This window comes from Anolis sagrei, chromosome 2 (assembly GCF_037176765.1).
Source record: "Anolis sagrei isolate rAnoSag1 chromosome 2, rAnoSag1.mat, whole genome shotgun sequence".
In the NCBI taxonomy this organism is placed as follows: domain Eukaryota; kingdom Metazoa; phylum Chordata; class Lepidosauria; order Squamata; family Dactyloidae; genus Anolis; species Anolis sagrei.
In genome coordinates, this window is record NC_090022.1 from 119,945,458 (window position 1) to 119,969,907 (window position 24,450).

Below are 24,450 nucleotides of genomic sequence, written 5' to 3' on the forward strand. Positions count from 1 at the left end.
AGAAAGATTTAGGGGGGTTTTGCAGAGGCATAAAGAGTGAGACAGCTAAGAACTATTTATTATTTCTGCTAAGAGGAATTTCTTTTGGGGAAAAAACAAACAAGTGTAAAACACATTGATCAAAGTGTTATTTAATGCTAAGCAGTTAAGAGTGGCAATCTAACATTATGGAGCTAACAAAATTGCAACCATTCATCCATAGCCACCAAATAAGACATTTCTCATCACTGAAGCAGATCGCCACCCATACTCGCCATGTGCTCGTTCTTCCTGCTTTTTAGAACTGCATTTCCCAGGGTTCACCTCTTCTGCTTTCTGTCATTTGATCAGCTGACTTGACATGTGAGCTGGTCTTTATTTCCTGCCCTGAATAAATGGAAATTATCCAAGTTCCATTTGTTGTCAGGTGATTTATCGTTTTTGGGGGCAAAAACTGATTCAGAGATATGGTGAAGTGTCCAAGAAGATCAGCTGGGCCTGAAGGTTTCTTCTTTATGGGGAATCTACTCTTATTCTGAGTGTGAAAGGTAGAGTGAATCTTGTATGATCATTCATTGATTAGTGTGTTTTCCCTGCTACTGTTGTTGTATGTAGGTATTACATTCATAAATAAATAGTCTCGGTTAATGCAGTACTAGGGCTGAAGCTTTATTTATTGTGATCTTTTTTGTATTCTCTTGGCAGAAACATAAAAAGAGAAGGAAGTTTTAAAGCCAGACGCGCCTGCATTTCAGTTTGATAGCCTCTGGGGAAAACAAATAAACAAACAAAAATGAATTCTGAAACAAAAAAGCAACTGAACATTATTGTTCTAGGGACAGCCTTTATGTTTATGTTCACTGCCTTCCAGACTTGTGGAAATGTTGCGGTAAGCGCAGATATGTTTGTACTATTGTCTTCTTTCACTTTTCCTTTCTTTGTGGTGTATTGGTAAATCTGTTTTTCTTGGGGGCTACTGCCATATACAATATGTTCCTCTATTGATTGTTTTTCTCTATTTTATTTAGATTCATTGCTGAAGCATTCTGCTACTTTTATCTGGCAGTGACAAAAATGGTGTCAAAGTGGGGATGGGTGTGTTCTTAAATACACTTAATGTGGGGAAGGCTCTTCAGGCATCTGAAGATGGAGTTTAAAGTTTTAAAAAAGTGTTGGCAGCGTTTTTTTAAAATTGAAATATAGTATCATATCCTTTCATATACATAAGAATTTTGTTGTTGCCATATTATTGAGTTCATTGTGTAAAATATCATTTAATAGAATAACATTTTAAACATAAAATTCCCATGTTGGAATTTTGCCCCCCCCCCCCCTCTTCCCCAGTCATAATACCTGGTTCTTGTACTTTAACATTGTCTCTATAGTTGTATTGCTCAAATTAACTTGGCCCTTCTAGGCCAAACTTATCATCTGGCTTTTGCACTTTCCCACCAGCCCTGTCTTCATAATTGTATTTCACAAGCCCCTGCCTCGCCCCTTCGCTCAGTATATGGCCACAATGTAGGGTTGCAGGTTGTTGTGATGGTTATGTTTTTATGATGTTTGCATTTGTGAATTTTTATTGTGTTATATTTAATCTGTATTTGACTGGGCTTGTTCCTATGTAAGCCGCCCTGAGTCCCTTTGGGGAGATGGTAGCGGGATACAAAAATAAAGTTGTTGTTGTTATTCCAGGAATTTTTTTGAAGAGTTTCCAGTCTTTCTTGAATTTGAAGGGTCATTTATCTGAAGATATCTTGTCAAAATGCCAATTTCTGCTATTTCATCTACTTTTACTATCAATTCCTCTTTTTTGGTGTTTCTTCTAGTTTCCATGTCCACGCATACACAATTCTTGCTGCAATTGTCATCAGAATGAAAAATGTCACATCTTCATAACTTTCAGAATTTGATGCAGTTAACTCCTAACAATTGTACCTCTTTGTAAAACTCTATTTTCTTTCGCACACCTCTGAGGCCTATGTGAGGCTTTCCTGACTATTAGATAAGTGAGAACAAAGATAATTGGGTTCTTCTTGCCTTTGTTTTTTTATTGGAACAATGGGCATTTGGGAAAGGCTGTCTGATGAAACAATGTGTAGCCTTCCCATCTGACAAAAGCAGAAAATGGAGCATTTAGGGAAACCAATGGGCAAAAAGAACTAATTTACTTAAACTATGGTCTTACTTTTATAGTCCCTCTTTACAGCTATTTTGGTGATTGCTAGATAACATGTTTGACTCTTGATTGAATCTTTCCTCTTATCTCTGGAAAGGTGGTTATAAAAGTGTCTGGCTTATTCAGACAATTACTTTGAAGTTGTGAACAAAAGTAACTGTTATTAATGTATCTGCATCACAACTTTTTTTTTACTCTTTTGCAATAAAATTTTGTTAAACCATTCTATGTAATTAATTTTCTTTATTTCTTTTAAAAACAGCAAACTGTTATCACAAATTTAAACAACACCGATTTCCATGGTAGTGGCTACACAAGGTATTTCAAAACTATATTTTAATATTTTTATTGCTTTTCCACTGCATTCAGGCCCCTTCTATACTGCCATATAAAATCCAGATTATATCCTTTGAACTGGAATATATGGCAATGTAGACTCATATAATCCAGTTCAAAGCAGATCATGTGGATCATTTGCTTTGATAATCTGAATTATATGACAGTATAGAAGGAGCTAAAGTCTCTACATTCATGGATAATGTGAAACTGTGGCATTCTCTAGGGTCTATGATAAAGTGCTCATGCTCCTGTATTGTTCTTGTTTGTGTTTGAGGACTGTGTTTAATATTATGTCTAATTGAACAATGAGAGAATTATGAAAAGTTATTAATATTTCTGAAATAAACTGAAATTCCATATTTTAAAATGAACTTTTCAAAAATGCTTGGAGTTTAGTTGACATGCTTACTAATGGTTATTTCTTTCTGCAGTATGGCTGTTATTTATGGGGTGTTTTCAGCATCAAATTTGATTTCGCCTTCAGTGGTTGCTATCCTTGGTCCACAATTATCCATGTTCATTGGTGGCATCTTTTATAGGTAAATAAAATGTTTCAAATTCTTGAAATTTCATTCTTGTTGTCTGCTTTTTATTTGATTATGTCTACATAATTTGCTTACTTGGTGAAAACTAGTAATAGCTGGAGAAATAGGATAATAACTTTCTAAAGAGAAAGAAAAGCAGCTATGATTTGTTTTTCTGCTGCAAAATGTAAACCTTTGCATCCCCTGAAACAAAAATGGGGACTTCCTGTGGCACATTCCACATCAGGCCTACCAGATCCCTCAAGATAAATTCCCTGTTTGGGTGGTTGAAAATCTGTTTAAGACTCAGTGGATAAACCTTGACTTTCCACTTGAAGGCATATCTGGCACCACCACTGTTGTTTTTAGTTACCTTTTAATTGACCTTCCCAATGAAGAAGGTGAATATTGAATAAAGCCAAATCTTCAGTGCATTGAAACATTTGTGTGTTGAGCCGTTAGAGCTGAGTAACATGAGAGGGGGACTTCACAGCAAAAGGAAATGTAATTCACTGGCCAGTTTGGCAAATGTCAGGATAAAAAAGAAGATGGGAGAGAGAGTGACTTTAGTTCTGGCTACTATACACATGCAGCTTTCCCCTTCTGGGATAAATGTGGCTTAGAATACAAGGACAGCGGTTTCATTCATGAGAAAACAGGAGATATAGCTTAGTCCATGTTGAGTTTGAGAAAGAGGAGAAATCAGTTCAAATGCTTGTACAACAGGCATCCTCAAACTGTGCCACTACAGCTGTTTGGGCCCCCAACTTCAAGAATTCTTGACTATTTAACAAGCTGGCTAGGGCTTCTGTGAGTTGGAGGCCCAAATGGCTGGAGGGCTGCCATTTGAGGATGCCTACTATACAGTTACAACATTCACTGCATGGAGGAAGGGAGGGATTGGATAGGCAGTCTGAAGGCCGGAAGGTCTACTCTTTGCTTTTGAAGGGTGAAGAGAGAATAATGCACAAGTTTGAATGATTAATAAAATGTGACATTGTGTGTTTTAGGGATGAGCATCTTGATTTCCAATGTACTGACTTGCAGGCTTTTGGAATTTAAGAATACTATATTCACTTAGTCAAGTCGTGTGTCTGCTATAATGTAAAGTATATCTGGTAACTAGGAGAGGTAGTTTGTAGATTTCACTGGAGCAGGTAATGCTAATTAAGTTCTATAAAATACATAGACAATTCCCAGTGCAAGTTGAGAATTCTTTTATTAAAGTATCATGAGCACGGCATCATCCATGTTAACTCTGAATACCATACATGGTCGTCTTTTCAGCATATATATTGCCGTTTTTATCCAGCCTTCTACATGGACATTCTACACAGCCTCGGTTTTCCTTGGAATAGCAGCTGCTGGTAAGCTATTTTCCCAATAAAAACAAGCATTCCTAATCTTATTAATTTAAAAAAAGATGGATCAGCAAAGAGAAATGTGTAGTATCATGGCTAATATATCCCTGAGCAACTGAAAATGCTCCATGGTTCCCGACTTCTCCCCCTCCAAGCTTTTCCTCCTCTTTCCTGCTTCTCCCCCTCCCCTGCCTCTTTTGCTACCAAAAGTCTTTTTTCCTCACCTTCCTCACAGATTCTTTTCCCCTTACCTTCCTTGTTTCCAAAACCCTATTTTGCTCCCATCGCTCAGGGGGTGCTTTGATTGTGCTTTCCTGCATGGCAGAAGGGAGTTGATGTGGGGACATTGATTTCCAAGGGTTGGCTTGATGCACCTTCCTTTCGATACATTTCTCCCTCCATTTGTGCCTCTTAGAATTCCACAGCACTGCTGTTAACCCCTGGGGTTTCTATTATTATTATTATTATTATTATTATTATTATTATTATTAGATGCTCTGTGTTTTTCCTGCATGGCACAAGGGGGTTGGACTAGATGGCCCCTCCGGTTGCTCCTATTATTTATATATATATACACATTATATATAATGTAATATAATATAAACATTTCTTGGGGCTCCATGAGAAACTTTTGCTTCAAAAAGGACTGCGACTGAAAAGGTTTGGGAAGCCCTGCTCTAGCATGACCATAGAGTCATCCTGGAAAACCTAGCAGTGTTTCTCAACCTGTGGATCCCCAGGTGTTTTGGCCTACAACTCCCAGAAATCCCAGCCAGTTTACCAGCTGTTAGGATTTTTGGGAGTTGTAGGCCAAAACACCTGGGGGCCCACAGGTTGAGAACCACTGTGCTAGAGTTTTCGAGAAAGAAGATACTGATCAAATCTACAAGAGGTAAACCTGCAAATGTGGAGGGCCAATCTGCAATTTCAGATTTAAGGAAGAATTTCACCAAATTCCAGATTTTAGTCATGCATATTTCATTCATACATACAGTCAAAATGTATGAATCAGCTCTAAGATGTGTTCTAAAATCTAAATCTGAATGAACTATATCTGTAAGCTCACACAGATATTCACTGTGAATAAACTTAAATGAACATACTCCAGCACCATTTACTAATGTTTTGATTTACCCATCAGTATTGTGGACTGCTCAGGGAAACTGCCTGACAATAAACTCCAATGAAAACACAATTGGCAGGAACAGTGGAATATTCTGGGCATTACTGCAATCCAGGTAAGAAGCAATGCTACTTTATTTGGTTATCTCCACATAGGACTTGTTCGGTTTATTGATAGGTCCTTCACATTTAATATTTATTTGCTGGGTTTATAACTTCTGTCTCTTCTGAAAAATCCGTACTGAGTTACAGCTGAAAAACTTATTTAGGCTGCTATCCTGTAGACCAGTGTTTCTCAAACTCTGCTCCTCGAGGTGTTTTGGACCCCAGCTCCCAGAAATCCCAGCCATCTTACCAGCTGTTAGGAATTGTGGGAGCTAAAGTCCAAAACTCCCGGAGGAGCAGAGTTTGAGAAACATGGCTATAGACAATTAATTGGAAGCAAATCCCATTTTAAGAAAATATGGGTAAAACCGAGTTATTAGGGTCTTACTTGATGATTATGATGGATATTTGCTTGATAGATGAGTTTCTGTACGATGTGTCCTGATTTTGAATTTTCTTTTAGAAATCTGGGGGACAAGTTCCAAAGGTTTGAGAAAAAATCCCATCTCTCTGTTTGAGATGTGTCATGAGCTGCACCGCACTCTCAAATTGATTCTGGAAGTGGCCAGAAAACTTCTTTCATTTTTAAGAAGACGGAGATAGCAATTTTTTAGGGAAGAGCTCTGCCATGTTTTAAAGGAGAAGCAGGATTGTACTAATTTTTTTTGTTTGGTTCAGAAGTCTGAAAATGACAGAAATGAGTAGTACACAGGCAGTGTATGTGCTCTTTGTTGCCCACCCTTGTTTTAAATAAATAGGCAGACAATTTAAAGTTGCCTAAAACGGCAAACCTTTAGACACTTAGTATCAGGTGTTAGTGTATTGCAATTCATAGTTCTAGATCATAGGAACCCAGATTCAGCTCCTGTGAGTGACCTCAAAACAGTAATTCTTTGTCTGGCCTTATGTAAGGATAGTGAGGATAAATTTACATGTATGTGGGGTCATGGGGTAGGAGGAAAGCAATGGGGACATGCCAAACGTCATTTTTCCCATCCTGAAATTGACCCACTATGTGGACGTTGTGGTTTATCCCACTTCTTTATTTGAAATAATAATCTGTTCCTGATAACAAAGGCCGAATTACAGTAAGATAGAACAGAACAGTTTAAAAGCAATACAATATTAAATTGGTAGACTGAGTGCACTTAAGACATAAGTGCTAAAGCTTCCTAGTTTGAAACGAGGAGACAGAGTGACACAAATTAGCAGTGAGCTGAAGTGAAAAGGTTTTTGCTAGCTGCCTAAAGATCGAAAAAGAGGAAGAGAAACACCCCCAAGAAAGAGCTGGACAATCACAGCCCAGCAGGACTCAGAAGCATTATTATACTTGCTTGCCTGATTTTTGTACATGGTCAGAACAGGTAACAGGTTAATATGAGAAGGAACACATTGGTTTCTATGGTAATGTCCCATGGCTTTGAAGGTTTTATGGGTCACCCTAGTAACCTGTATCCACTGACCAAAGGTTTCCTAGAACAAACTCTGAAATCTGTTAGACAAGCAAAAGAAACCCTCCAGAGCACACAGTTTCCAGGCTATCTGGACTTTGAAGCATATATTCTGCTTTCACATATATTCAACTATGTTCCCTATGGGAAGCAATTTATTGGATTCTTATTCAGCCAGGAAATTCTTTATTTTTAATGTACTTGACTATAACAGGGGGGAAAGTATACAGTTTTGAGGAGCATGTGCTTGTTATGTTTTTCTGTTGTCTCAGGATGTTTGAATCTGCCTGCAATGCCAAGCTAGTTGACCTTATTCAAGGAATTTTTTGTGAGGATGGGGAAAGTTGTTTAGAATTGATTTGCAGTGTAAGATGTTTTTACATTCTTCCTGTTGTAATTCAGCTAGCTAGTTTAACAACTTACCTGATTTCTTGTGTTCACAGCTTGTTTTTTGGCAACCTCTATATATACTTTGCCTGGCGAGGGAAATCACATATAACAGGTTGGTTTTGTTAATAATATATATATTTGAGGCAGCAAGATTGAGGGTGAAATAATAATAGGAGATTTGCTATGCTGGAGACAGAATTTTAAGAACACCATGAAGATATTTGCAGCTTGTTTTAAATAGCTTCTGAATATTTACTTTTATTTTAATATATAGCAACCTAACTGTAAATATTAAATATTTTTGTTGTCTCTTCTCTATGTTTCTTGTTTAAATTCCACGTGTGTGCATCTGCTTCTCATTCTTCAAAGTACAATCCTTCTTGAAACTAGCTACAGTGGGCCCTTGGTATCTGCTATGGGTTGGTTCCAGGATCCTCACTTGGATGTCAAAATCAATAGATGCTCAAGTCCCATTAAATGCAATGGTAGAGGAAAACAGTGTAAAAATGGCAAAATCAAGGTTTTCTCTTCGAATTAAAAAATCAAGTTGTGGATGATTGAATCTATGGATGCAGAATCCATGGATACAGAGGATCAACTATAATTTGAAATGTGTCACTACTAGTGCTGAGCACCTTCTCTTCTTGACCTCACCTTGACCAGACTTTTGGTTCTTACCCGGCCTTAGTTCTTACTGTTTATCTTCCAAATCCCTCCTCAAATTACACTGTTCTTGAACTTCCCCTCTGCTTGCCCTGCCTACTAGAAAATTCAGTTAAGCCAAATCCGATTTCTACATCCGAGACTTATACCACATTTTGTATTTCCTTTATCTGTGATACCAAGGTGAAACTTGCATTAGCTGCGATATGCATATAATTTTGAATTGACCCATTTCCACTTTAGAAGACTATCTCACTTTATTTATTTATCTATTTATTTCAAACATTTCTATCCCGTCCTTCTCAACCCACGAGAGGGACTCAGGGTGGCTTACAAATGGCAACCATTAGATGCCAACAAAAACATCAATTGCATTACAAAACAAATCGACATTAGGTAAACAACAGATTACAAATATACATGTGATGCAGTCCAGATTAAAAAATATAATTAAAATCTGATTTTCTACATTTATTTATGTGCTTGTTTTGGGAAATTCTGTCTCTTCATATTCTTTGGCTGTAAAAATACAAAGATATACAATCATCCAGTAAGAAGGCAATACAATAGTGCATATTTCCTTCTGTTTATTGAAGGTCATGGTTTCTAGTAGAGATAGTGCTCAAGGTTGCTAACCATAAAAATGTGTATGAAATGACCAAATTATCATTTAAAGTTGCCAATATAATTGTGATAGGTTTTAGCCTCTCTCCAACTTATTTATTTATTAAGAAGGAACACAGGCTGGCTGTTGCTCTGCAAGGTTTCAGGAGGATTCTCTCCTAGCCCAGTCTGAAGATATTTTCTGGTGCTCTACCATCCACATTCAAGCTAGATTGGGTGATTTTTCACAGGCTTGAGGTATTATGAACAGTATTTAAAACTTTTTATACCACCTCTTTAGTCTCCCGTCCCCCTGCCCAATAATGACAATATGTGATAAAAGCAACATAAAGTTGGCACTAAAATCTGATTTTAGAAAAAAGGAGGGGCCATGAAAAAATGGCTAAGAGCGCCTTGGGTTCAAATCCACATTAATCTCATTGGGTCACATTCCTGAACATCCTGAAAACTCAAGTTTGGGAATCACTGCTCTAGCTCATCCTCATCAAATCTGGCTAGAATTCTTTTTAAGCTGTACCTTGAAATGTCATGGATTGAACCTATTCTAGTTTCTGCCAAAACTCACACAGTGCAGTCCAATTAAATAATGTGAAATATTTAATACCATCAGTGCATTCGTTTTAAATACATAATGTGAGTTTCATCAGTTCAGAGTTTGAATAATAGGTTGAAGTGAAAAGTTTCTTTAGGTATGCTTTAGGTATTCTTCACTTTGCTTCAACACAGAAATATCATCAGTAATGTGATGAGTTGGAATAGATGTACCGTTGTTTGTTGATGAAGGTATAAAACACTGTTTTTCTCTCCTCAGAAAGAGACCGTAGGACTGTCTTCATTGCTTTGACAGTGATCAGTCTTGTGGGCACCGTTCTGTTTTTTCTAATTCGGACCCCAGAAGAATCAAATTCAGACGAAGAAGAATCCAGTACTGATAACCTTGTGGAACGCACGTAGGTGTTTATGGCTACTCCCTTCTTAAATAAGCATGTTCCTGAAACCATGATTTCTGTGTTTATAAGAACTATGTCTCACACGTAAAAGCAATTGTGTGCATACTGTCTTGTATAAGGTATGACAACTTAAATAATTGTGCTTCTCTATTAATTGATTGCTTGGGGTGAGATGTTGCTGAAAAGACAATCTTTCTAACATGCCAGGATAAAATGGATTATAGCTCTCCTACATGTGAGTTCTACATTTCTGGAGCTACTATTTGTAGTTGGCATGTGAAAGAAATTACAATGGTTGGGATGAAGGTTTTGCTCTGTTTGAGGTAAACGAATTTGGATTCCTTGTCTAGAGAAGCAATAGTTTATTGGTCTCACTGTAGCTAGTCAAGCTAGGGCTGGGCTGGGTCACTTCAGACTGTAAGTGCACATTCACATTAATGCATGCTTTTACATAAATCCTGCAATTCCAATCCTTAGAAAACTAACATGCAACAGAGAATAATGAGCTAAGCTCCTTCTCCCTGGCATCTATTTTTCCAATTCATGTGGAAATGTTTAGTGAGGAGGCAAAGAAAACTATTCATGCATATAGCATTTTGAAGGCTTATTAAGGTGGTAGGTATGGCTGATTTATTAAGGTAAAGAGATCATAGAGCTCATAGAAAATTCTAAAGGGTGAATTTTTATTCATATATTATTTAGTTTAATAGCTTCCATTCTTATTCTCTTCTATTTTATCTATACTCTGTTCCATAAAATTGGGATTTAAGGCTTACAGTTTAAATAAGTCTCATTTCTGAATGGAATTTTTTTCTCATATTGATACTCATATTTTCCCAGTAGAAACGAGCACTGAGGGAAAAATTGTTACCAAATAGAACATGGCTATAATTTATTTTCTCAGTTCACTATTTATTTTCTCACTTTAAGTAAACATCTGTTTTTAAACAGGTCTGGCCAGAGCAGAATGACAAAGGCTGTAGATGCATTTAGTAAGTAAAATTCCAAATAATAAATTCCTCAGGAATGTTTATGATATTTACTCATTTAATTGTGCCCATCCACAGTCAGCTGTGATTTTTTCCCCTGCAAAACTTACTTACTGAGATTCTTAAGAGTTACAAGATCTCTGCTTTATTTTTTTCCTGCAGTTATGGCACTTTCCCTCACGTTGTTGTTGTTATATTATTATTTATTTCCCACATTTGTACCCTGTCCTTCTCACCCCGGTGTTGTTGTGGTGTGTCTTTGAGTTATGCTTGACCAATGGTGAATCTAAGGAAGAGCTATCATTAGCTATGATTTATTTTGAAGAACTTTGCCATAGCTTTCCTCTGCAGCTAGAAGTGTGTGTGACTTGCCAAGGCTATTTAGTGGATTTTATGGCTGAGTTGGTATTCAGATCCTAGTCCCTGGCAGCCATGGTCTAATATTCAGACAACTACACTATGTTTGTTTTCATTTCTTTTTAGTTAAATATATTATTTTTAATATCAGGACAGACTTCTCTCCATGGAAGAGAAAGTAGTTTTGGTTCTCTTATACAGTGGTTTCCTTAAAGGTTCTTTGTAGCTCAGTGAATACAGGCTGTCTTCTTAGTATGAGAAAAGTTGTAGTTTTTCCATTGTGGTGATGGGAGTTTGAAATCTGGCTTGCTTAATGTTTATTGTGTTTTCTATAACATGATTTTTTCAGATGTTGAATAGGCAAGAAGAGAGCCTAGTAGGATGTCTTATCTTGCCTGGTTCAAACAATAGATTATTCTGTCCTTATCTCTTCTTATTCCCTGTGGTCTCCTGATTTTATATTCAGGCTCTTGTATTAATAGAGAAGAGGTCATTATTATGGGGGAAGGAGTAGTTAGACAATTCTTTTCCCTCTTAATCCAGTATTAATTGAGGATTGTTATGATAGATGTATATGCATTTATGTTTTTTTTAAATACTGTGGCTTCTTTGCAGAAAGATCTATCAAGCTGTGTGCCACAAAGGAGATTCTGCTTCTCAGCATAACAACAGCCTATACAGGTAATTGAAGAACAAAATAACACTGGGCTCTGGAGCCTCTACGTATCCTTCAAACAGAGCCTTTTTCTTGTTCAAGATTAGCTTTCTATTATATTGTTGTTAAATAAAATATAATAAAAAACTGAAGGATCATGGCACCTTGGTAAATGGACTGAGCTGTGATCCAGAGGAGATTCCTGTATATCTGGTCATGTCAGTAAGTTGGGCCTTCCCATCCAAGAAAAGTATGTGTTGGGTTAAATCCTTTAGACTGCGTAGGTAGCAGTGGAAAACCAAAGTGTATCCATTAAGTTGGTACTCCAAAGAAAAAGGTTGGTCATCAGAAATAAACTTTGTGTTTCCAATTCCAGTGTGTTTCAATTTTATGCTGTTGATTGTGTGTGATGTTGTACTATAATAGGATTTTTTAAAAAAGTGTTTACTATTGCACTTCTCTTTGTTTTATTGCATAAAAAAGACAAGCTTTCTCAATGCTCATATGGCTCTGCCATTTCAAATCCTACTACTTTTAGCTACTGGATGTAAATCTGTAGGCACTCATATTTCTGTTTCCCAAATAATTGTGTATGGCTTCTGCCAAATGTTTATCTGCAGCCAAAAGACAGCTTTATGTGTTTTTTTTTACAGCGAACAGCTGCTCACTTTGATTATTGGAGTGGCTCTGCATAAAAGACCTTGAGTGATTTCCTTGTGCACATTTAAAATGTTTTGGACTGTGATTCTTTAAAATTCTTTTCCAACCTATTTGTCTGTTCAGTGTGTCTAAGCTTTTCATTTTCCTAAAGGGAACCCAGTGTACTTTGGTGTCTTTTGTAGGATATGTTGTATGATTGCCATCTGGTGGCTACAGTGAAGCTTATCTGTCGTCTCTTAGACTGCAGGCATATTTTCCAATGTTGTCCTTTAAATGTATATGTTATTTGCTTCATTTTATACCTAGCTTTTCTCACCCCATTAGGAGAGAGTTAGAAGGTTTTCCTTATTGCATGAGATGTCCAGAATTTTATAGGTGTGATTGTCTGCCTCAAAAAAAAAGACAAATCAATTTATTTGTGGATTTCAGTTAATTGAAGTGACTCATTTCAGTACTTTGTTTCTAATTTCAAAAACACTCCCTAGATTCTGCATCACAACATCTTTTGCTGGATTTTGCCTGTAGACTGGTAGAATATGAATGGAGGACATATACACATGCTAAAGACCCCTCCCCTCAGCACCAGCTGCCGCTCTGGGCCAGAGTGAAGAGAGAGGGGGCCAGGGGACAGTTCCACCTTGTCTCCTGTGCTATTCTAATAATATAATATAATATAATATAATATAATATAATATAATATGTATACATATAATATTTATATTATAATAATGTAATGCAATATAATAATAATAATATGATATTATAATTATATATTTGTATTAGATATAATATTAGTAATAATATTACGATATGGTGGTATGGTGCAATATAGCAATGTTTAATGCTGATATTGTACTATCCTAATAATATAATATATTGTATGTAATATACATCTTGTAAGCCGCTCTGAGTCCCCTTCGGGGTGAGAAGGGCAGCATATAAATGTCGTAAATAAATAAATAAATAAATAAATAAGCTCCCCAGTGCTCTAGGAAGAGGCGATCCTGGGAATTTGTTTACATTTGTTATTTTGTGCCAGTTGGTAAAATTTTCCTTTATTTATCCAATCTATATCCCACATGTCCACCAATAAATACAATGCATGCTACTCCCACCCCAGTTTAAGGATGGATATAGGACTGTAGAAGTCCAGTGTAAATGTTTCCCCAGGGCTGGTTTAATGCTGAATCTTACTTGAGTATCTTGGTGATTGCTACAGCTGGGGGGATAGTTACAGTATGCAATGCCACAGGCGGACACCTTGACTATCAGCAGCATACATTTACGAATAGCTCTGTTAAAGGAGCCACTATTTTGTATTGTCTGAAAAATGCTACTCTTACACAATTTAATCAACTTGTGTTTCAGTGCCATTTTGACACTGTTATTGTATCAGAAGTCCTAACTTTGACCTCTTTGCTTCTAACTTTTGGAGCTAGAGCAATCTATATTTTAAAAATTCATGCTTTTAGCGTACATTTCAGTAATAGCAACATCGTTTGCTTATGGTAAACACTTAAGAAATGTTCTGTTCCCAAATATTCTTTAGATGATAATAGAAATGGGTTTACTTCTTGCCTTGTATGCAGTATACTTGTTAGGTTCCAAAGCTAACAAAAGAGACAATCAATCCTTGCATTTGTGGATGCCTACTCCCAAGACCAGAAAAGTTTGATTCTCCCACCCCTTGCATGCTGGCATTATATAGATCCCTTGGTACACTTTGGTACTGAGTACCAGATAAATTGTGACTCCTTTTTGGTTCTGCTAAAAACCTCAGTGGCTGTCAATCACTGCTCCAAAGGGGTTTCCCGGTTGTTTAGGATGCATTTCTAGGTTATATGGGGATTTGTAGGAACAAAGCAGGGAGGTGCGTCTGGCAGAAGCAGCAGAATCCAGCTAGCAATGTATAATTTATTTGTGAATTGTATGGTTTGCTGTTGGGGTCCTACTTACTGTTGGGGTCCTACTTAGTTCCTTAAACTGAGTCTTTCTCATTGTGGTATGAGAAGGAATGGTTCTGATTCTTTTTGAAGTCTCACCTACTGTGATGAAAGCTAAAACAACTGTTTTTTCTAAAGGTCTGGAATTAACATTCTTCTCTGGAGTATACGGAACCTGCATAGGTGCTGTAAATAAATTTGGTAATGAAGAAAAAAGCCTCATTGGACTCTCTGGTATTTTTATTGGTGTTGGAGAAATATTAGGTGAGTTCAGACTAGATCTGAAATTGCAAATATCTATATATTTTCCTACACAGTTTTTTTTTTGCGTGCATTTGAAATACCACAGCAAAGGAAATTGGACTTGCTCAGAATTATAAGGCATGACATAACATGTTGATATGAAAGATTGAATAGAAATATTCAGTAAATGCAGTGAATATTAATTCTTAGATAAGAGCTGGGACACAATCCAGCAAGTGTATATTTAATGATACTAGAGTTTTAGTAGCAAACAGTGTTTGTGCTCATTATAGAGCATGCAAGCTGGGCCTTAGGAAGCGTCTTACAGTCAAGGCTAGCAACTGATCAGAACAAAAAGCAGATTGTCTTCCTGGTTGCTGGAGGTAGAGCATATTGCAACTAGAACTTGTTCTCACAAACAACAGATGAGGTGGTGAACTTGTGTTTTGTCTGCACCAATTTAGACTACAGGTGAGGGCTCACATACTGCATGGCATTCTATTTAACCAAGACGAAACTCACTCACTGCAATTACATTTTTTCTCTGACAGGAGGAGGACTCTTTGGTCTCTTGAGCAAGAGCAACAGATTTGGTAGGAACCCAGTAGTGATGTTGGGCATTGTGGTTCATTTCATAGCCTTCTATCTGATTTTCTACAACATCCCAAATGATGCCCCCATTGCATCCATGAATGGGACTGACAGTATAGCATACATGGAACCAAGGTATACATTATTTTTTTCCTGCTCCTCTTTATTAAGGACATTAGTGTTTACAGATGGACACAAGCCTGATTTGCAAGTGTTTGAGTGGAATCCATCCATTAGCATGTGAGTAACTAAACAAAGTCAATAGTGAGGGCATCTGCCTAGAAGTAGCCAGACCTTTGTTCCCTTTGAATTGTTTATTGCCTGGAGACATCCTTTGTCTGGGTGGTGTTCACTATCCCTTAATTGGTTACTGCCTGGAGGCCTCCTGTTTCTGGGGGGTGTTCATTAGTTACTGTCTTGATTCTGGTGTTTCTCAATTCTGGTAGCCAATTTTTGTTTGTTTTCATGATTTCTTCCTTTCTGTTGAATTTGTCCAAGTGCCTGTAGATTTCAATGGCTTTCTCTGTATAGTCTGATAAAGTGGTTGTCAAAGTGGTCCATAATTTCTGTGTTCTCAAATAATATTATGTGCCCAATGTGGTTTATCGTGTGTTCTGCTGTTGCTGTTTTGTTTGTTTTTTGGATAAAGTAGTCTGCAGTGCCTTTCATGTTCTTTGATTTGTGTATGGACACTGTTTGGTGGTCCATATGTAGACTTATCCACAGCCGCACAGTATGTAGTAGACTCCTGAAGTAGTTAGAGGATCCTTCTTATCTTTTGCTGAAAGTTGCATTTGTTGAAGTTTCTTAGTGTATCTGTAGAAAGTTTGTAAGTTATGTTTCTTCATGAGTTTTCCTATGTGGTGTTTCCCTTGTTGTATGGTAGGAACACCTTCCCTCTAGGTCAATGGTTCCCTAGCTTTTTTGGACCAGGAGCCACTTTGACCAGGGACCACTTGACCATGGACCACTCTACAACATTAGTACCGAAAGGGTTACGAATCAGTTTTTGGTCAACTTTAGATTTGGTTTGGTTATTTGGGGTGCTTATTCAGAAAATTGCATTGGATTGACCACATCAGCTCTAGTTTCTGATACAGAACATATGCCATCCAGTAGTTGCCATCTGCTTGCCCACCATATTTAATAATCTAGAGCTGCTGACCTTATCTGAAGCCCAAAGGTTGGGAAGCACTGCTCTAGGTGGCTCTTGTTCCTGTGGACTGTTCTTGGTCTTGTAGCTCTTCTGATGTCTGTAGTAGGGAAACCATTATCTTGCAGAGCCCAGTTTAGGTTCAATTTATATTGAAGGAGGTGAGGTTCACAGATTCTGTTTGCGCAATCTACCAAAATTTTAAATTGTGCTACTTTTTTGTTCTGGATGATTATTTCAGTTTTTATGTAGATATCTATCAATGTGTGTAGGTTTCCTTTATACTGTGTAACTCAATTGCTGGTTTGGTTTGCGGATGACTAAGACATCTAGAAATGGTAGTTTTCCTTTGTTTTATTTTTCTATAGTAAATTGAACGTTTGGATGGATATTGTTGATATTGTCCAGAAACTTGTTTAGTTAGGGTTCTTTCTCCTACCCTGGACACTTCACAGGTATATATACTCCCTGGGCTTTATCACCATCAAATCCTCTGAAGATGCCAGCCATAGATGCAAGCAAAACATCTGAAGAAAATGCTGCTAGAACATGGCCATACAGCCTGGAAACCACATAACACCCCACTATTTCATTCTCATCTGTTTCTTTCCTATTGGGAAGGACCCCCTTTTTTGAGAGAGAGAGATGTGATATTGCTACTCTGAAAATCTCAAAAGACATTGCCTTTCCTTTTACCATGTATGAAGGCAACTTGTAAATAATGGCATTGCTGGAGAGTGCATTGTGGATTAATTAGCTTGTCTGTTTAATAGGTTCATTCTCCCACATGTAGTGGGATTGTAGAAAAATTCAGAACTATTATAGCAAAATAAGAAATATAATGGAAGAAATAATAAGGAAAGTGAGATAAAGCTAGATTCATGTCTCTCACTAGAGGCAAAGGAAGATAACAATAATTGGGCAGAAATCCTAAAATATATGACAGCCGCAATACAGGCTATGATAGCCCAAGGATGGAGAGACAATACAAGATGGGATTTAGAAACTTGGTGGGGTAATCTATTGGAATATATAATCAATGATTTCATTAATCAAAGGAAAAACAAGTATATAAATAGTCATATAAAACAAAACTGGTACAGGAAATGGTCTATTCTAACTGACAGAATAGACGGAGATGATAGATATAGCATTTTGAACCAGGCTTTCCACACGGCTAATTTGATGCAATGACATCATTTAGGATTGTTCCAGGAAGGGGAGGGCAATGGGGAGGAGGGTATGGGTAATGGGTGATACACATCTAAGGAATGTATAAAGTGTCATATAAGGTAAATTTATTTTTGGAATAATGTATACCGAGATAAGACGTGTATGGCAAAAGTTTGTCAAGTGATGGAATGTATCAACTAAAATAAAAAACAAAACAAAAGTAATAAACAGGCACCACTCTTAAAAAACGTTTCTGTTTAATATTATAAAATGCATAGTATATGTGAATATACAAACTTTGGGGTGGGGGGAAAAATTGGATTGGGGAAAAAGAGATTGTATCCAGTTACTGTATTATTTTGCTTAATTGATGTTTAGAACAGTGTTAATTGAATGATAATATTATGAATACTAATTAATATACAGAAATGCTCGCAAATTTTCAAAAATCCTAGACTTTGAACGTTTCACCATTATTTCTCAGTTAGTCCTAACAAAAGTAATGGATTGTACTATATTCCAGTCCACGTATATGCATAACATTGCGTTCATTTTATTTTTCAGCAAAGAAGTTGCTGTTTTTTGCAGCTTTCTACTGGGCTTAGGTGATAGCTGTTTCAATACTCAGCTCCTCAGTATTTTGGGATTCTTGTACTCGGAAGACAGTGCACCTGCCTTTGCAATCTTTAAATTTATCCAGGTAATATCTTTTGTCAGTTGATGTAACCATACCCATATCTGCGTGTTTTAGTAGCCTACAGAAATAACACAGTACCTTTTTAGTTACAGATACACAAATAAATTGTAACATTAAAAGAATTACAGCCATCTAATTCTTGTTGGAAACCAGGAGCCCACTCACACTGCCAGTTGTATGTAGTGCTGTTGTTCCACTTTGAATCTTTCCATACAACCCTATATCCCAGAATATCAAGGCAGAAAATCCCACAATAACTGGTTTAAAACTGGGTTATCTGTGTTCACACTGCCGTATATTCCAGTTCAAAGAAGATAATGTGGGATTTTCTGCTTGATATCCTGGGATGTAGGGTTGTGTGGAAGGCCCTCAAACTGCCAGGATTATGTCCCATGAGATCTTGGAATCTGAGGTCTGTTGGGCCACTAGAGCTCTTTGACTGAGGATTTCTTCTGCTGTTTCTTAAACTGCAAGTTCCAGGATTCTGTAGAACAGAATGATAGTAGATAAAGCTACCAGTATAATTGCATAGTGTGAATGGGCCCCAGGTAAGGGTAAAAGAAAATAATAATGTTTAAGACTTTTTGTTTATGCAGAATGCTTGGGTAGTCAACATTCAGATGCAGGTGCAGTGTTCCATTGTATTTTTCCTGAGAAGAAACCATAAGGCAGATGGTGAAAATACCGCCTGACTTTACATGCATATGTTTGTGCTGTTCTGATTTCTGTAATATAAATCAGTGGTTAATATATACATAATGGAAATTTGGTGTATTCTTAGCAAAAGTGGGAATTTTTGGGCTTCAAACAATATTGGTTGTTATATTACAGTATGAGAAATGCTGTACATATCTACTGAGGGGAAGACACACTGACTCCAGTGTGTCTGATCCTCAGCTAAATAGGTGTAGCAGGATTGATTGTCTTTTACCAGTTAAATAATACCACTAATGCCAGAAATAGAAGTATTGTATTTGTCAAGCACAGAATTTAAATAAATACCAGTTCAATGGACTAAAATACAATCAATTTAATGGAAAAAACACCAGGCTGGTATTAAACGTACAAATAAAATTCTGTGTTGGTGCAGATTAACTGCATTGAACTGGATCATATGGCAGTATAGACTAATATAATCCAGTTTAATGCAGTTAAACTGTATTCTGAAATGGCATTATTTGGCAGTGTTGACATAGCCCTGTTAGTCTAGATTAGTATGCAAAAGTGTCTTGTAAATAATATTTTCAAGCATCTTTGAGGATTAAAGGTGTTTAAAGATCCCTTGCATATAGGTGGGAGCATGTCTGCTACAGTACTAAGGTATTTGAATGAAAACATTTTATAGTTTAACAATATTTATTTGAGCTAACCTGGATAGGGCAAGATATGTACTCGAATTTAGGGGAAATAGGAATGCCCTTAAAATGTCACTGAGATAGAAAGGGGCTGCTGGCAAAGTAACATTCATGACTCTTCTGCTTTCTTTTCCAGTCCGTTTGTGCAGCCATCGCCTTCTTCTACAGTAACTATTTGTTCCTTCAGTGGCAGCTACTGATTATGGCGGTGGTTGGATTCTTTGGGACAATTTCATTCTTCACTGTGGAGTGGGAAGCCCCTGCGTTTGTTGCCAGAGGTTTAGATTACAGCAGCATTTGATGGACGCATTTTAATTTATTCACGTACACCTATCCTCCTGCACACACTTATGGTTCTTCAAAAGACTTGATGGCATTTTTACTTATGGAACATAAAAAACTGAACACCAAAGTTTCAAAAGACTTTTCCCTCCCTCTTTTCAACTTGTGATGAGTAAATCATATATTACAGCTTTGAAAAAATTCTGGCTGCTGGAACATAAAGCATTCTTCTCATCTTCTCCAGTTACCCGACTGCCTGCTTATGAGGCCAGTTTCTCTAAGCTCCCTTTGCTCTTCACTTTTCAGTCATCTATCTGAAGCTTTGCAATCAATAGTCTTGCCACCATTTCTTGTGCATGTAAATCATTTTCCTCCTCCATAAGATGAAATGCATTGTAACCCAGATGTGTTTCAGGAAGAACAATTTACTTGGTAGACTGGAAAAATCCCTGAAAAAATGCTAGTAATCCATAAATGCTCTTTAAGGTTTTCCAGTTCCATTTTCTCAAACAACTAAATGGCTTATGTTTCAATGTGGAATCTCAATTTTTTGAAATAAAAGGGAAACTCTCCATTTTGGGATGAGAACATAAGGGAAGTAAATCTATTTGCATAGGCAATTTTGCTAACTGAATGTGAAGCCTGCTCAGAGGCAAAAATGGTTTACGATCCTGAGCCCCTCATATGCTTCCCTGTTTGTTTGGAAAGTATGTAAATTGTATGTTCTCAGGATTGAGTTTTTAATCATGTGTGCTGCTAAATAATTTGTTGGAAAACACTTCAAAACCTCTTAAAACTTTGCAAAAATGATCCTATGATATTCAAATATCTGGGAGAGTCGGTGAATGCAGTGTGGTATCACACATATAGAATTTGTTCTTGGTGCATGGCTAGAAAATCACATAGAAATGAAAGAAAATGGCACATTGTATTTTAACCTAATTTCTTTTAGTTATTTTATTGGCACCAGGAGTTGAGAAACAAGGATTACTGTGTATTCCCAGTTTAGGCATTGCAGTATAAGAATTGTCAGGGACAAATGAGAGACAAGACAACAGAACATTAGGCCATTTTTAACATGCATTTCTTATATTACATATTATTGTGTACCTGTCTACTCAGAAAAAAATTACTGATTTTAGGGAGACTTAATTTCAGATAAACAAGTATAGGTTGCAGTCTAAGTGTAGGCAAATGTGAGAAAATCATGTGTGACAATTGTACATGGTGCTGTGTGCATTATATACGTTGCACAATATTCTTCCAGGGATAAGACATAAACCAATTACCATTGTCTGGTTCTTTCTAGTTATTTGCTCAGAATAATTTTGTCAATATTGATGAGATTATAATAGAAGTAACGAAACCGCCTGTTTTGAAGTGGTAATTTTGTGAGAGCATTGTTGAAAGAGTGGGGAACATCACTTCTCAAGCAGTATCTGAGGAAACTTTCCAGCACAAAAAAAGCCTGTTCCATGAGAGTGCCTTTTAAACTTATTTGGGAAATTTTATTTAGTATGTTAATATTTTTGAGATGATTATTTTTTTAAATGACTGTATCAAGACATTGATTTATACAGTATTATACAGAAGAAAAGTGGGTTACCAATTAGAATATTTTTACAAGAATCTCCCATTTTGCTGTGCGTTTTTCTGTTCTTAACCACACAGTCCTGTGCTTAGCAAGAAGTAGTGGTTGCAGTGACAATGACTACACTTTTCTTGAGAGTAAATTGCATGGAATCTACTTATGAATAAATATAAACAGAGCTGAACAAAACAATATTATATTTACCAGAATGGGTATACAGTTGTAATTTTAATTAAAATCAAAAAGTCTCAACAGAATCAAATATATGAGAAGGTGTGATCTATAAAGAACTTTAAACCAAATTCTTAACTCCTTGCTCTTGTACCCTAACTTTGCTTTGTAAGCAAATTTGCAGAGGTTATGATGTTAGATCTACCACAAACAGTCATGTAATTGACTAAGATTCCTTCAGTTAAGGGATAGCTTAATTTTCCCTTTAAATCATGAAGTGGTAACAATGCCTGTTTGAGGTATTTTCACCCCCATAGTATACAAAAGGGGTGGAGATAAGACCCAGTTTGGGTCATCATTGCCTTAACTAAGGAATCCTTGGCTTCAGCTTGTGTATCCATGGAACTCAGAAATTGAGAGGTTGATGTCTGAACTTTCAGTGCAACAAATAATAGAAGTCGGCTAAAAGGAGTGAGATGTTTACTCTTCCTTTGCTGCTTGTTAACATTTGTCTGTAGTTAGTCCTAGCATAATGTGAATGGGGCAAATACATCTCAAGCATCACTTTTTTGTTTGACGTTTAATGTCTAGTGTTGCAGAAGGGAATTTTACTGAAAATATTGATTTTAAGCTCAGTACAGGGACAAAATTACTTGATAAAAATAAAACAGCTCCTTACATTTTCAGAATGTTTATCATTCAGTGTGTATTTGCCCCAAAATATTATTGTTAGCAATAATTAGTGAAGGGAATTCCTTACTTGATCAATATGCGAAAAAGGAACTATCAAACAGTGCCAGATGCTTCTGGGCCAACATTTCAAGGCTATAATTTCCACCTGGCTGACCAGAATTGTAAATGGTGTTGGATAGGATTCATGCCAAGTGTTTTCTAGCCAACATGGCAGTTAGTATAGGCAGGTGTCATGCTGTTAGCTTATATGCAACAAGAACAGCTGAATCTGATTCTTAATGTTCTGTGCTACTTGGAGTACAACAGTTATAGCATCTCTATGTGGAGGCTGGGAATGAAGGGAATGAATAAATAGGATCTGTTTTCCTATTCATGAAGTAATGGATGGACTATCCAACTGCTCAAATAGATTTCCTTTGAAATAGTATCCTTTTCCAGCTGAGATTTTTTTTGAAAACTGTCCCAGACTGTCCCAGCAATCCCAGCCCTTAGGCAAGCAAAGCATCTCTAAATTTGGTAGCCATCTTCAAATGGACTTATTTGGTCCCATTATTGTATTTATGAAGTTGGGAGCTAATTTTATTTTCTGATCTTAAACATAAGAGGAGATGAAATATTGTTCGGAACAGTAGTCCTACTTTTCAGACACAAAATACAAGTTGAAAGTATTGTTTGTCCAACTCACAATGTTAGTGATGGTAGTGGTTGCTGGGCATAAAAGAAAACCAAAAGAATAGAAAACTAACTGAGCAAAAATTTTAGAAAACAGTCCGTTCAATCAAAGCATAGGTATCTGAGGGAAAAGATAAAGTTGCCCACAATAAAAGTCTGGGACAGTTTTCAAAAAAAATCTCAGCTGGAAAAGGATACTGTTTCAAAGGAAATCTATTTGAGCAGTTGGATCTTTTTTGGCATATGTTTTGAAGGGCATTTGCTGTCAAATGTTTATGAATTTATTCATGAAATCACTTTTCTGGCATTTCTTGTGTTATCATGGATTGTTTAAAAAACTTTTTGTTTGAAATTTAAAAAATGGCAATTGAACAAGCATTGAGAGTGTGAATTGTAGTCAATAAATACATTTTGCAAATGTGCTTAAGAGTTTGGGGGTTAAATGTATAAGATGATATGCAATAATGATTCCCATTAACTAGGATCAGCCTGTGCAAGTTGAGTATCTACTATCAAAGGTGCTTGAAAGACCAGAAGTGTTTAGAATTTTTTTAATTTTGCAATACCTGTATTTGCATATGCATACTTAATGAGATATCTTGGACATGAGATTCAAGTCTAAACATGAAACTCATATTTCATCTACTGCTTGAAAGTAATTTTATATATTTAAAAAAAATCTTTTGTGCATGAAACAAAGTTTGTTGCATCAAATCATCACGAAATGAAGTTGTCATTATTTCATCCTACCATGTGGATGATTTTGGAGTGTTTCTAATTTTGGAATTCTGGATAAGAAATGCTTTCACCTATACAGCAACTTGTAATGTGTGACACTATTGGAAAAACACAATTTTAGTATATTTCTCTCTAACCCAGTTTTCCTTGGTCTTGTATGTTCCAAATGCGTCCCTTATTTTTTGTTGTTGTTTATTTGTTCAGTCACTTCCAACTCTTTGTGACCTCATGGACAAGCCCACATCAGAGTTCCGTGTCGGCCGTCTCCACCCCCAGCTCCTTCAAGGTCAAGTCAGTCACTTCAAGGATACCTTGCTCTTGGTCGGCCCCTTTTCTTTTTTCCTTCCATTTTCCCGAGCATCATGTCTTCTCCAAGCTTTCCTGTCTTCTCATGATGTGGACAAAGTACTTCATCTTTGCCTCTACTATCCTTCCCTCCATTGAGCAGTCGGGCTTTATTTCCTGGAGTACGGACTGGTTTGATCTCCTTGCAGTCCAAGACATTCTCAGAAATTTCCTCCAACACCACAGTTCAAAAGTGTCTATCTTCCTTCGCTCAGCCTTCCTTATGGGCCAGCTTTCACGTCCATAGGTTACTACGGGAAATACCATTGCTTTAACTATGTGGATCTTCGTTGCCAGTATGAAGTCTCTACTCTTCATTATTTTATCGAGATAGGTCATTGCTCTCCTTCCTTATGCAAAACAACAAAATCAAGGTTTGCATTGGAATTTCTGTGTGTGGAGTGTTTTGTCAAGTTGTGTGTGATTGAATCTATGGATACAGAGGCCTGACTATG

General features: G+C 36.8%; 1 protein-coding gene across 1 annotated transcript; it reads left to right on the plus strand.

Annotated features, from left to right (window-relative positions):
* The first annotated feature begins 313 nt into the window (after positions 1 to 313).
* MFSD11 (major facilitator superfamily domain containing 11) lies at positions 314 to 23,334 on the plus strand. Its single transcript, XM_060764588.2, has 14 exons — positions 314 to 527; positions 685 to 868; positions 2,421 to 2,476; positions 2,929 to 3,036; positions 4,309 to 4,388; positions 5,524 to 5,620; positions 7,504 to 7,562; positions 9,549 to 9,687; positions 10,639 to 10,679; positions 11,649 to 11,714; positions 14,430 to 14,555; positions 15,086 to 15,260; positions 18,016 to 18,151; positions 19,640 to 23,334. The coding sequence occupies exons 2-14, from the start codon at positions 773 to 775 to the stop codon at positions 19,802 to 19,804; spliced, it is 1,344 nt and encodes a 447-aa protein (XP_060620571.1). The 5' UTR covers positions 314 to 527; positions 685 to 772; the 3' UTR covers positions 19,805 to 23,334.
* The last annotated feature ends 1,116 nt before the right edge of the window (positions 23,335 to 24,450 follow it).

What these genes read in the sequence shown, in the direction of transcription:
- MFSD11 (XM_060764588.2), top strand. Translation starts at nt 773, where the DNA reads ATGAATTCTGAAACAAAAAAGCAACTGAACATTATTGTTCTAGGGACA. An exon ending in TGGTGTTGGAGAAATATTAG is followed by an intron (nt 14,556 to 15,085) that starts GTGAGTTCAGAC and finishes TTTCTCTGACAG; the next exon opens with GAGGAGGACTCTTTGGTCTC. An exon ending in CAATCTTTAAATTTATCCAG is followed by an intron (nt 18,152 to 19,639) that starts GTAATATCTTTT and finishes TTTCTTTTCCAG; the next exon opens with TCCGTTTGTGCAGCCATCGC.